This window comes from Phoenix dactylifera, chromosome 9, assembly GCF_051530095.1.
Source record: "Phoenix dactylifera cultivar Ajwa chromosome 9, Ajwa_hap1_PhDact_Kaust_v1.1, whole genome shotgun sequence".
Taxonomy (NCBI): Eukaryota; Viridiplantae; Streptophyta; class Magnoliopsida; order Arecales; family Arecaceae; genus Phoenix; species Phoenix dactylifera.
In genome coordinates, this window is record NC_143198.1 from 32,181,853 (window position 1) to 32,195,249 (window position 13,397).

General features: G+C 37.7%; 1 protein-coding gene and 1 long non-coding RNA gene across 4 annotated transcripts; both read right to left on the reverse strand.

Moving 5' to 3' along the window:
* Nucleotides 1-456: 456 nt before the first annotated feature.
* On the reverse strand, nt 457-7,070 carry LOC103721485 (uncharacterized). 3 transcript variants are annotated; one of them, XM_039131246.3, is made up of 8 exons: nt 6,423-7,069; nt 5,713-5,815; nt 5,566-5,631; nt 2,754-2,918; nt 2,570-2,666; nt 966-1,096; nt 854-881; nt 457-715 (listed from the first exon to the last, which is right to left on the reverse strand). In XM_039131246.3, exons 1-6 carry the CDS (start codon nt 6,976-6,978, stop codon nt 977-979), a joined length of 1,107 nt encoding a protein of 368 aa, XP_038987174.3. In that variant the 5' UTR covers nt 6,979-7,069; the 3' UTR covers nt 457-715; nt 854-881; nt 966-976. The 3 variants fall into 3 exon arrangements, 2 of the variants coding, with proteins under 2 accessions (XP_038987174.3, XP_038987175.3); XR_005513801.3 differs by having other exon boundaries at nt 525-715; nt 822-881; nt 6,423-7,070; XM_039131247.3 differs by having other exon boundaries at nt 525-715; nt 854-889; nt 6,423-7,070.
* Nucleotides 7,071-9,121: 2,051 nt separating this feature from the next.
* Nucleotides 9,122-12,713, reverse strand: LOC103720067 (uncharacterized). Its single transcript, XR_016396565.1, has 3 exons — nt 12,574-12,713; nt 9,880-10,047; nt 9,122-9,652 (listed from the first exon to the last, which is right to left on the reverse strand). It is a non-coding gene; the product is annotated as an uncharacterized LOC103720067 (long non-coding RNA).
* Between the last annotated feature and the right edge of the window lie 684 nt (nt 12,714-13,397).

Sequence of the window (13,397 nt, forward strand, 5' to 3'; positions counted from 1 at the left end):
GCACCGAGGCAAGGGAAGAAAGATAAGGTTTGCCCGGTGCTTACCTCTGTGTTGCAAGGGAAACAGGGAAGGCATCATTTCCACCAAATTAGCCTGAACCAGTCAATTCGACTTGCTTTAATTGGAGATAGAAGGGTCCCGGGTTTGGGAAGGAACTCCGTTCGAGGGCCTGAAAAAAAATGTAATGACTTCAAAACTACGTGCCTGAGCCTGATTTAACGAGTCTGCTAAAGCGTCACGATGATTTAAAATTGAACATATCCACCGAACCACAATTGATGAAATGCTTTAATAAAATCCATGAAGATAAATCTTGGATTCAACATGGCATCCTAGTTTTATCTTTACGGAAAACCAACTACAGGCGTTGGCATCTGCTCTGTCCCTGAAGAATGTACTGGCGAGAAAACCTTCACCCAATCTAATCCATTTGGAGACAACCAACTCAGCTGCAACTTGTGCAAATTCCATAGTACTACTGTGAGCTCTCTAGCCAACACAACAGCAGCAGCTGAGCAACAAGATGTTAACATCAAGGGCAAGAACGAGCATAATCTAATGTAGCGTAAAATTTTTAGAATACATTGACTAAATAAAATGTCATCTCTTCTAATGTACATATATGGAATATAGATGCTTAGCAGGTGTAACTTCCAGCACAAATATCTTGACTGCCAATTTGCTGATAGTTGTAAGAGCAAACAGAAATTGTGATCTGTCAATAAAAGCAGGCATCTTAAAATCAAAATTAAATAGGTTCCCAGGATGTAAGGATCATGAGGATTAACTAACATTAAATAGAACAAATGAGACGAACTCACATAAAGAAATGGTGTATGAAGGAAGAACTTACATATTTTTCAACTGCTCTCATTACCGACCTGCAAAACTAATTGACCGATAATAAATGAATTGTGTGAAAGTAGTTAAGATTTTCCATTAAAAACATTGTTCCCACAACGCACCTGTAAAAGTATCAACGGAATTCATCATGATAATCATCATCTTCTTCATCACTGAAAATAGCACTATAAAATACATAGGGGTGCCCGATCATCTCACTCAAACTTAGCCGCCCATCTTTATTGGAATCTGCCTGCAGTATTGAAAACACTCCGCAAATCAGTTGAAATCCAGAAGCTTCATATTCAGTGCATTCTGACAAATGATTAAAACTGCAACTGATTGTGGATTGATAACTGAAAACACCAGATCCAGTCTACTTCACCAAGTAGGACCTTTACGAATTACAACAATGACCAAGGCCTAAAAATGCCATTCTCAAGTAGCCAAAAGTTTATTCCATGAACCTCTCACCAATAATGACATTAAACTTAACAGAAATATCAGAAACACAACCTCTCGATCTGGTCTTTGAAAATGTGAAAGGTCAAAAATGGAGATGTAAAAATACAACTAAATGGTTCAAGAATATGAGCAGGGTCTTCTAACTTCTAACATCAAATAATAAACCACCATAATCCACTATCTGACAGTTTGCTTAACAAAGTGGATCGTATGCAATATGACTAGAAAAAGGCCAACATACCCTCAGGAACAGGGAAAACAGGGAGAAATAAAGGAGAAGATAATTAAGAATATGCTTGGTACCCCTCTCTCTCATAAAGAGCCTCATCAAGGAACCCCGATCATATATTTTGGCTGGTAATATACTCAGATTGCAAGTAAAGGCCCAAAAGGATCATATTAGCAGTAAGATCTGAAATATGACTTTTAACCAAAGATGATACCCTAAAATGTAATCAAATTTCTTTAAACAACTTCAATTAAACTCATTCATGTTAAATATCAGTTGTGCTGAACACTATCACTCTGCCCGGTAGAGGTCATATAGAGTGTCATATTGGATCACATATGCCTAATAAATATTGGCAAAGATCACTCCTCTTGATTCTCAAATCAAAAGATTGTACTTGTAGAACCAATTGGTATTAGCTAATATCATCATACAGAAAAACTGATTTATTAAACATCAAGTGTTGACTGTACCGGACACTATCACCATATCATAGTGCTGACTCATAAGCATCAAAATTGCAATATATATACACCAAATGCGCATTGATAGGAACCACCCCATTGTCCACTCTTAAGAAGGATCAAAATATACAAACAACACTAATGTGGGTGTTCTAATCAGTTTCAGAATACAAGATACTATAGAACCATCAGGCACTGTCCACTATTTTAGAATGGCATGTTACATCCCCAGTCAAGTCTGCATAGAGAAGTCCAAAAATCTTGAATGTGTGTTTCATTTTGTTAGGGTTGATGAAATCTGTTAATAACGGTAAATATGTCGAGCAACAAGATAAAAACTAGGCTGAAGGGTACATAAACAAGCACAAAGCACAGGTTCAGCAATAGCTCAAAAGTACAAGAAGGCAGGTCAGAGGACACAATACTGAAGATTTCCAAAGTTTAAGAATGCTAAAATTCTGATACTATCAACTAGACATTACCAAGTTGAATCAATATTTATATAATTTAAATCCAGGCAGCCATGCACATGCATAAGCAAAGATTGTAGAAGAGTTAGCACCCATACCTGTGATACAATGTAATCAGCTTGCTGTTTTGCATAGTAGTGCTCTGAAGAATGAAGAATACCAATCACAGCCTTGAGTTCATCATCTGATAAAAATCTAAAATAGAAAGCAGACCCTCCTAATTAGTCCAATAAATTCCTTTTCAATCAAAGTCAGCATAAAGATAGCACTCCAGGTTTGTACCCATCATTGTCCAGATCAAGCTGCGTAAATAACTTCTTTGCTGATGCCTCCTCCATTGAGGAATCAGAATGATTGTAAATTTCACCATCATCCCTTATTGCATCAAATAACTCATGAAAATATTCTTTGAAATTAAGCTTTCCATCTTTGTCTTTATCTCTTTCCCTGAAAATGAAAGAATTCAGTGAGCAATTATCTTACAGTTAGCATTATAGAACCATATAAATGGCCAAGTAATCCAAATAAAGACATATACTTTAAACCACAAAAACATAATAATTTTCTCATATGTCTCATGGATTCTTCAACTTGGCCGATGTAACAGGTCACATATGCATCTACACCCTTATAGGTAATGGCTAATGTACGAACTACCAGTCCTAAATAAAGAAGGCTGGCTTTTTAAGAAAAAATGCATAGTACTACACAATGAATCTTGAAAATTTTGATACATTCAAACATTTTTTGTCACCTCCATTACAGATTGTCAAAACACAATGACAAAAGAAAGAAAGAAAGAAAAAAAGCCTTCATGAAACAATATTGATCTGATACTGAGACATAGATAATCTTATCAACAATTCCATATGAATTCATATCTTGTTAGATTAACTGTGCTGGAAGACATCCAATCTTTATGGTTAACGATGTCAATTGTTGTCATTATAAACAATAAATGTAATAAATTTGTGCGTATCTTATGCTCTGACTATTATTATATTGTCAGAAGCATCTACTGAAAAATGCATAAAAGCATGCAAAATCGGAATTTGTCCTCAACTGACTACGGCTATGTATCGGTATAGAACACCCATGGATCTGATGTATGTGGGTGTGTGTACTATATCCATCTATATCAAACTATTAATGGGTCTAAGAAAGACAGATATACAAAGGAATTTGAATGAGTTATATGAAAGATCATGACTTGCAACAGTAGTGGTTCAAAATTAAATTCCTTTCTCATCAAACCAAAAACAGAAAAAGTACATTAAAAAAATAATAAAAGCAGCAACTAATTATTACATGCAAATGCCAAATAGTTAGGATTTATCAAAACAGTTGGAAAAAAACCAACAAATCTAATACAGCCAATCATTTGTTCACATAATTATCCCCCCAACCACCAGCACCACACACACACACAAAAAAAAAGGAATAAAGGAAGGACCTGACTTCAGGTTTTCACTAGACAATACAACAAATCCTAGCCTAGATGTGCACCCCCTTATGTTCAAACTTGACCTTCAAATTTCACAAACCAGACCATGAACCAATGCTAGCATTACAGAATCCATCAACTTGTAATATCCATACACATAACTCCTACTTGTCCTTTCTTATAAATCCTTTCATCAACACATCATCTTCTCCAGATATGTCAAGCTTATGCATTGTTGATTCAAGCAATACATTTTCTAAGATGAGTAGCTTTTGTAGAAGTAGGGTGTTGTTTGAGTCAAGAGAGTACAAACTCAGAGATCCGGAGAAAAGGTGTATTGATAAAAGGAATTATAAACACAAAAAAAGAAATGGAGGATGATGGATAAGGATATCTGATAAGTTATTGGATTCCTGATGCTGATATTACCTACTTGGAGCCTCTATGTGGGGATTGAAGTTCAAAATGTTAAGTGTGCACAACTCATCTATGCTAGGATGTGTACTATGATATCATAGAATTCAAAGCCAAGTATTTTGTTTCATCCCTTGTTTAGCTGACTTGTTAGATGAGAGAAAATAGTGGGCTTCTAGTCTCCACTAACTCTTAACCTCTTAATTTCTTTATTTTCCTTTGTTAGCAGTTTTGTAATGATTAAGTTCCAAGTGACCAAAATAAACACCATCTAAGCCCAAAATAACTTATTTAGAGCATTTCTCATCTAAAAAGTAAGATTATGCAAGAAATGAGATTTGCTGACATCCATACGCTTTACATTCATTATGATATACAAATAACATAGTATAAGTCCCAAACTTGATTTGTGCAAACACTATATGATCATCACACAAGTTCTCACTTTTCATGTCAAAGAATTTCATAGATGAACATTCAAACTTTTGAACAGTTTAACTTAATACTACACATAAGAAACCAGTTATAAACAAAAACTTTGAAGCTTCGATTTTAATTAATGAAGAGCATTATATCTTCGGAGTATATATAATAGAGTAGTAAAGATAGGGATATAAGATTTTGTGAAATCTCTTGGCCTTGAGAACGCATCCTAGACCATCAATTATTTACATAATTTTGAAGGGTCCTCCCTTCCATGTTTATGTGATGTTTCACAAATTCAATTGTCATGTATCACACATAGAGATAGGATCTGCATACGTTCAATATGCAAAAATGCATATTAGTTCCATGTGATCATGATGTGAATTGAGCTCAAGTTTGGTATACATATTATCCTAAGTCAACTTAAAATTCTTTCTCTAGGATACATAATAAACAACTTCCTATGACCCTGTAAGACTTAAAAAAAGGCCAATTGAAGTCAAGGAACTTCAATTTTCTCAAAGTATCAACAGTATAGAATATTAATATTATTTTCCTGATTCATAAATCAATAATTCTCCATCCATCAACCTAACCTAAGCAACAACATAAGACATGTTCATTGATTTTTCTTTTCCCTTTTTGTGTTGTGGGGGGGAGGGCAGACTAGATTTAACAGCAGTCCTACACTTTAGCCAAATGTATAGTTGCCTCGAAATGCTTGTAAAAGAAAAATGTAAAAGTAATTGATTAGATATTGCAAATAATGTATTGTCAAAATGAAAGAGGGAAGAAAGGGAATACTGTTACCTTATCTCTTCTTTACAGAGCCATTGAATCAGCTTTGGGTTATTACTGTCGACTGGATGCAGGAAGCTGTAGGAACATTGCCCAAACAGAATCAGTGCGAGAGTAAATTACGAAAAAAATAAAGCTAACTGAGAGTAGATAACGAACTCATTGAACTCCGTCAGATTTAGAAGACCATTCCCATCCACATCTGAAGCATTGAAGTGATCCTCTTTCCACCAACCCATGTCATTATCAGAAGAAGTCTTATCTAGCAAATTTCAAAACCCCATACTAAGATTAGATTACCAGATCATCAATTGTTTGATGCCTCTGCATAAGTACACAAGACTTTCAAAAAGCATGATGCATTCAAAGGATCAAACATGCATAAATAACTGTTCTAGTTTAACAACTTGATTCATGTCATAATGGCTGCAAATTACCTTAACATATACAGATGAGACAACATGTAAATCAATGTCGAAGCTTAATGCTAAAGAAAATCTTTTCAGATAAAACAGTGGAAGCTTAAGGGTAAGTACAAACTTGAACATCAAAGAAAACAAGGTAAGTACATTAAACGATTAGCAAAAGGTGGGGAAAAGAAACCAATGTTGAAGCTTCTAAACGAAAACTTAGATTTTGGAGAAGATTAATGATAAAGAAAAATTTGAGCTTTGAGCCAAAAAGGGTTGAGTACATCAAAGATTAAAAGAAGGACGGCGAGAAGAACAGACAATCTGATCAACAAAGACTCTTGGACAATCCCGCTAAACATCCAAACTTATTCACGAAAATACGAAACAAAAGAAATTAACAACAAAATCGAAAAAGAGGAGGGGGCGGGGGGGAAGCAAAACAGGGATCTCACCGACCATCGGAATGTCTGTTCCAGGTGGGGCCCTCGTACTCGTGGAAAGAGATAAACCCATCGTGGTTCTTGTCGTGGAGCTCCATGTCCCGCTGGGTCCGGTGCATCGTCTCCCTCGTCGCCTGCCGGAGGTTCCACTCCGTCAACTCATCGGAACTCACGAACCCATCGCTCGGGCTCAGATCGATCTTGGGGAAGAGAAGAACGATGCGGTGGGTGACGTTGAAGCGCTCGTCGTCGTTGATGTAGTCCTCGGCGTTCATGAAGTCCTCCCACTCGGGCTCGGCCTCCCCCTGACCGTCGCGGTGGGGGATGGAGAAGTGCTCCCGCTCCCACTGCTTGTCCTCGCGGCGGATCTCGATGTCGGAGATGATGGGGTCGAAGGGGATCGGCGGGTGGTGGCGGCCGCCGGAGGTGGAGGTGTTTTGGCGGAGGACGAGACGACGGTGGGGCCGGTGCCGGTGGTGGAGATTTGTCGGAGAGAAGAGAGAGGCGAGAAGGACGAGCAGGAGGAGAGCTAGGGTTGTGTAGATTAATATCACCGAGGACGACTTTCCCATCTCTCGCGAAAGAGCGAAAGAGCGAAAGAGCTGGAGATTTGGGGGAAGAAGGGGAGTTTGCTGTATGTGCTGTTAGTTTGAATGCAGCTGCCGCGAGCATTCGATGACGTAGAATCAACCAAAACCAAGGCGACACGTCATCGAAATCACGTTGCAGACCGGATCGGCGCAGCTGGCAGCTGGTGAATTGCCGCCGCGAGTTACTCGTGCGTGCCGGATTTTTACGGCCGATTCGAGTGGGCATGACGATTTTGGGAAGCCGAAACATCCAACGAGAGTTGTGCTTTGATATAAAAAAATTAGGTTAATCAATTACTGTTTCAAAATATTATTTTAATTTTTAATACTACATTATATATAAAATGATTTGTCATCTTTTTTTTTACCGAGAATATCTGTCTTATTTAATCTAATAAGATACGCTTTCACATAGATTGGGTTCTCTGCCTTTCTCTAATTCAACTCTTAAATTACACTTTAATTCTATTTCTAAACAGATTAAACTGCAACACATTCTATTTTTTTCTCTTTCTTTTTTTCCGAACATGCAAAATTGTTAATAACACTAGCTAGCTAAAGAAAATATTTCAAACCAATATCTCTGATCTCAGCCAAAATAATTACCTACCATCAATCCTTGGACCTAACCAAACCCTTTGTATCAAGACCATGACAATCAATGTTGTACCATAATGGCAACCTAACCCCTTGTGTTGAGTTAGGCATTCTACTAATTCTACTACTCTACTTTTGTACCAAAAAATAACAATCAATGTTGTACCATAATGGCAACCTAAACCCTTATATTGAGTTAGGCATTCTACTAATTCTACTAACCTGCCTTTGTACCAAAAAAAAAAAAAAAAAAAAAAATCTACCAGCGTACCCTAACGTAATTCTGATGCCGACAACACTAGCTTAGCTCCAAACTCTTGCTATGGCCATTAAATAATTTTACAGTTTTGGGAGGGTCCAATAAATAAATACATAGCTATTAGCTAACCCAATAATACCCAATTTTTCAGGCCGATATCAGCCAAAATAATTACCTACCATCAATCCTCGGACCTAACCAAACCCATTGCATCAAGACCATAACAATCAACATTGTACCATAATGGCAACCTAACCCCTTGTATTGAGTTAGACATTCTACTATTTCTAGTACCCTCCCTTTGTACCAAAAAATAACAATTAATGTTGTACCATAATGGCAACCTAAACCCTTGTATTGAGTTAGGCATTCTACTAATTCTACTACCCTACCTTTGTACCAACAAAAAAAAAAAAAAACTTCTAGCGTACCCTAATGTAATTCTGATGCCGACAACACTGGCTTAGCTCCAAACTCTTGCTATGGCCATTAAATAATTTTACAGTTTTGGGAGGGTCCAGTAAATAAATACATAGCCAACCCAATAATACCCAATTTTTCAGGCTAAATAAACAGCCGAGAACCCAAAATTGTTTTGAACAATAAGGTCGCAACCTGGAGATACAAACGGGTATCTTCGCTGAGATGAAAAACACGCCAAGAGAACCAAAAATTACAGCACAAATCTTTATAATAACAGTCATTCTTCAAACACATAATAAATCACAAGTTCGAGCATAGTAGGATACATATAGAATCATTCCACATTCCCACTCACTCGATCTCGCCATCCAGCATAGTCAAATGTCTGCACCATGATCTTAAAGAAGGCCACAGTAGCCAAAATCCACTTTCACAACATGAGAGGAGGTCCGAGCCCATTTGCAGTTTCTTTTCTCAAAAAATAATAATAATAATTGTTTAAGCCAGCTAAACTAATTTATCTGACTTCAGCTTCCCCAGGATGATTTCACCCACTAGGTATATATATACCATTCTCTTCAAGTAGATACAGATGCTTTGACGATTTGGATGGCCAGAGATAATATCCCAGACCTAGACATGCAATCGCACATGAATGCATGCCTACAAATCATGTTTTTAAAGGAGCCTTCTTCTCTCTGTCAGATATGCGAGCAGGGGCTCTGGAATGTGACTCGAACCGACCTCTACCCTCTTCTTCCTTTTCCTGAAAGTAAATTATAAGCATAGCAAGTTCGAGTGCGAGCTAGATGGATGGAGACAGCAAGAAAGAACAAGAATCAATTCTGCACACACAAGCCACACTTCAATGATTTTCATTGTGATAGGTTAAATGGTTTCGAAGTAGCTAAAATGTGAGGCAGTAGGTTACAAAGCCCTGTTAACAGGTAAATGACAAAGTCGTTCAAAGAATTAGAACTGTTTGAACAAGAAAGAGTGACAAGTGAAAGTATAGCAGGATAAAACCTTCTTCTTAACTATCTGGACAACGTCTTTTCATTATGAAGATGTGTGAAAGCCGGCGGTGCTGTGAATATTGCCTTCCACCAGTTCCCCAAACAAGCACATATCGCTCGTACTTGATTAAACTCTTGTGCACATGATTACAGAAGTCTTCCACTGTGCAGCCACCTCTATCCTGATTGAATATCACAGAAGCAGATTGTGAATAGCAACTGCCTCATTTCAGATTTCGATGCATACATATTGTGCATAAGAAAATGCAAATTAATGTGGAAAGGACAAAAGGATCTGTAAAATCAGGTTGTTGGCCCTGTGGACACAAGCCCCATCTCCTCCCACATTTTTGCCAGTAATCTGCTAAATTCAGATGTAATACATCATGAGAATATTACCCATAAGGATGCTTAAACAAAAGCGAAAAAAAGAAGGGCTGCAAGGAACTAGAGTTGGTTGAGAATCTTGTATTATTGGCAACATAAAAATGTTTATGAATTTTGTGATGTCAGCATTAAACCACAGCGTAAAGATAAAATTATTTGCAGAAAGGAACAGGCCAAAAAATAAGAAAAAATAGGTCTTGCCTTTAAATTGCAGCTAATGACAATTGAATTTGGCTGTCACGCTAGATTGTCCACATCATCAATACCAATGACATCAATCTTGTTATAAACATAAATACACCATGTACTTCTGGTTCCCCTCAATGACATCAATGAGATCATCCACAGTAGCATCCTCACGAAATACACCTACAAGGAAATGATAACAACGTCCAGGTATCTAGCAGCAGAAAGCTACAGAACATTCTTACAAACATATGGCAACAGTATAGAACTAATTAAGAAATTATTCATGCCGGATGAATAATGTAAGAAAAAATGACATTTGAATTGAGTATAGAGTGATTCCATAAAAAGTTTTTGCATTGATATTAATGTAGAGACAGGATTGCCAATTCTTCAATAATATAGAAGTGTAATAATACTATCTACTTACATATAACAATTCTTAAAAGGTGGTTCAGATGACCTGCGAAGTAAATCAACTAAATGTTTGGAAATTACAAAGGATCAGAGCTTTGACCGTAGCAGAAGCATTTTCAGGGATCATTCCATGGAAGGTATAAGTTTCTTCTGTAGGCTGTTGCGGCAAATGTGTCATCTCCTTGAATTATGCATCTGCAAGCAGAGAGAGTGGACATTGCTGCAGGTTTCTAAATAGAAATGCCTCTTTCTGGAATTGGAATATGATCTTTTAGATCACCTAAGTTTCTTAATCTCCATGAGGACTTCACATTTATGAGCCTCAGATATGGCGTTACCCAAGTAGCTGAAACTTGGAAGACTACTCTTAAATCGAGAGAAACCGGTCGGCTGCAGCTGATTGGCTTGTCAACTGTGGGTGGACTTGACCATGCTAAAGAACAGATCGAGCACAGGGAGAGATATTTCTTTCGGTGCTTTAATGACATCGTACCAACTTAAATGTATGCTGCAGAGCTTCATTGTCGGCAGAGTAAAACAAAACAAAGTAAGAGAGGGCTCAGCATCCATTAGATCTCATGGCAAGCTGCTTGCACACCCATGGTGGCTTGGGTACTGGACAAGTCATATCTCCCATAAACCTTTCCAGGCCACAAATAGCAGCAGAATTTTCAGTGAATTCCTAATATTTTAGCGGGTAAAAACGACATGGATAAAGAACACATTGTACTTCTAAACTAAAGAGGGTAAAAGAGGGAGTACAGACATATCTACTTTTTTAGCACGAGTAATAACTGCAAATTTCTCAGGTGGAGATGAGGCAACAGTAGGCCAACCATTCAGTCAGGTTTCTGACCAATCTGTTCTACACTTCTACCATAAGCTAATGAGGGCAAAGGCTGATAAAAGAACTGTAAAGCTAGTCAGTTGGTAAAATTCTATTTCAGGTATCAATTGCTATCTTAAAAAACTTTCTGAAAATGCTAAGAAAACACTAGGGAAGTCTGTTAACCCACTGGAGACATGGCTGACTCTACTGTTTGGATAAAAGGAGAATGCATTGGCCTCATTGTTCTGGCATTTACGTGATTGTATTGTTTCTTAGTTTAGTCATAGTCATTATCACCTCAGGACGAGCAAACAAATTGCAATTGCGCAATTTTCTACAAATCAGTCCCATGGCTGATGTAAACAAGTCTAATCTCCAAGTCTAATCTCCGTACGAGTATTGTGTTTCATTCCTAAACAGGCCACTTAAAAATAAAAAAAGATCAAATACAAAATAATCAGAAAACTAAGGGCACCTCTCATGTTATTTTAGTTTTTGTTTCTCTACAAATTAGTAAACTACAACTTAGCGATTGATGTTGAAGATAGAATTTACCAAATCTTCTGCTATTCCTTGCTTTTATTTTCACTCTTCTTTGAAAGCAATAAATATTTGCTTCCAAAAGCTCGGAAACTTTACAAGCAATTCTTAAAAACAAAAGGCTTTAATCATCATGTTTTTTCCGACTAGTTCATTTTTGTTCTTGGGTTTTTGAAAACAAAAGACTGAAAACCTAAGCAATCCAAAATGTCGCTAAGAAAACCAAATACAATTTCTTGCCACTTTCTTTTCCAAGAAAAAGGGTATTGAAAATTTCTAGGCTTAATGATCCGAATACCAACAGCAAGTGCCCCACCCACCAATTGCACCTCAGGACTCAACCATCAGCTCTTTTCAAACCCAAAAAGCTGGAACCTCCTAATGCCACAGCACCGTTCAATACTCTCTAACCATCACTGCTCCTAAGTTCTCTAAGCTCCCAAGAATGGTCCCTTCTAAACCCATTCGCTCCTCCTTCTACCCCTTCTTTCCTCCGCCGAACAACCGAGCAAGACGACATAAGGACTCTAGGGACAACACCCATATACTTGATAAGGCTAGATACCAATTCTACTATCAGCATTTTTTCTGCCTGTTTAATCGACGGCATTCGCGAGGCAAAAGAACTATGGATTACAGAACATCAGAGACTTTTTTTGCATAATTAAAATCTAGCAACCAGTGATATATGCGAATCGAATCAAATTTGCCGCTCTCTTTTTCACGACGCAACAATCTAAATTCAAGAAAATGAATCAGAAAATCAGGATAGGTAATGCCATACAAATATCGAAAAAATCTGGATTCAAGAAAGAACTAGAGAAAGAAATGCTCGTTTCGTTACTGATTTCTTGATTACATCGATAAAGATTGGCACAGAAGGAGATCGGGACGCGGAGACTTAACCCTAGCTTTCCGCTTACCAGGAGGAGAGGAAAGTGAGATCGCTGGTACGAGCGAGCGAGAGACATCGAAAGCGAAGGTTGGATTGGACGCGCTGCCGCTCGACGAGTCCACATCGACAACTCCCCCGAGACTGTTAAAGCTTCAGCAAGAAACGGATCTCAAAGAAGTGTTCTTCGTTATTAAAGGTTTAGTAATTTTTTACCCAAAAAAAAAAAAGTTGGCAATTCAATGGAGCAAATGGCCCGCGTAGATCGCCCATTTTATCCAAACCGACCTAACCCAATAAAACAGTGATTTCATTCGATTAACTTAGACCCAAGTGCCTTATTTAGTTAATGTTTGGATATTTAGATGGTACAAGTGAACCTAATTATAGTAAGGGACCTTTGAACTGCTGTGAGTGATCTTACAAGATGAAATGCAGCATGTGGTTTAGCAAATTGGATGTTTTTTTATGTTTTCTTATAATGGCGGCTGGAGTTTGGTTCGGGTTGTATCCTTCGCAGAAGATTGATCAATCTTCTTTTACGATATCGGCTGTTGAATTGTATAATGAATAGATCTCAAAACATTCTAAACTTCTTCATTCATCGCTGCATAGATCTCGAAGCAACTCCAATAGTAGATTCGGAAGAATCTTTCAATCATGTAAAAGACTTATTCTTATTCGTTGGAGTTTTAAACCCTCTTTTTTTTTTGCTTGCACTAATCCACCAATCTAACTTCTTCCAACTGTTGTCCCGTCCTCAAAGCTTCACCAAATACCCTCTCGCGAGGTTTGCCTTCTCTTATCATCCCTCCCATCCATCGGATTCCTAGTTCAGTAAGGTTGCTTCTTCAC

Excerpts from the sequence above, each read along its gene's own strand:
- LOC103721485 (XM_039131246.3), bottom strand. The coding sequence starts at position 6,978 with ATGGGAAAGTCGTCCTCGGTGATATTAATCTACACAACCCTAGCTCTC. Across the intron at positions 5,816-6,422 it reads CTGGAACAGACATTCCGATG|ATAAGACTTCTTCTGATAAT; the intron begins GTCGGTGAGATC and ends GAAATTTGCTAG. Across the intron at positions 2,919-5,565 it reads CTCTGTAAAGAAGAGATAAG|GGAAAGAGATAAAGACAAAG; the intron begins GTAACAGTATTC and ends TTTCATTTTCAG.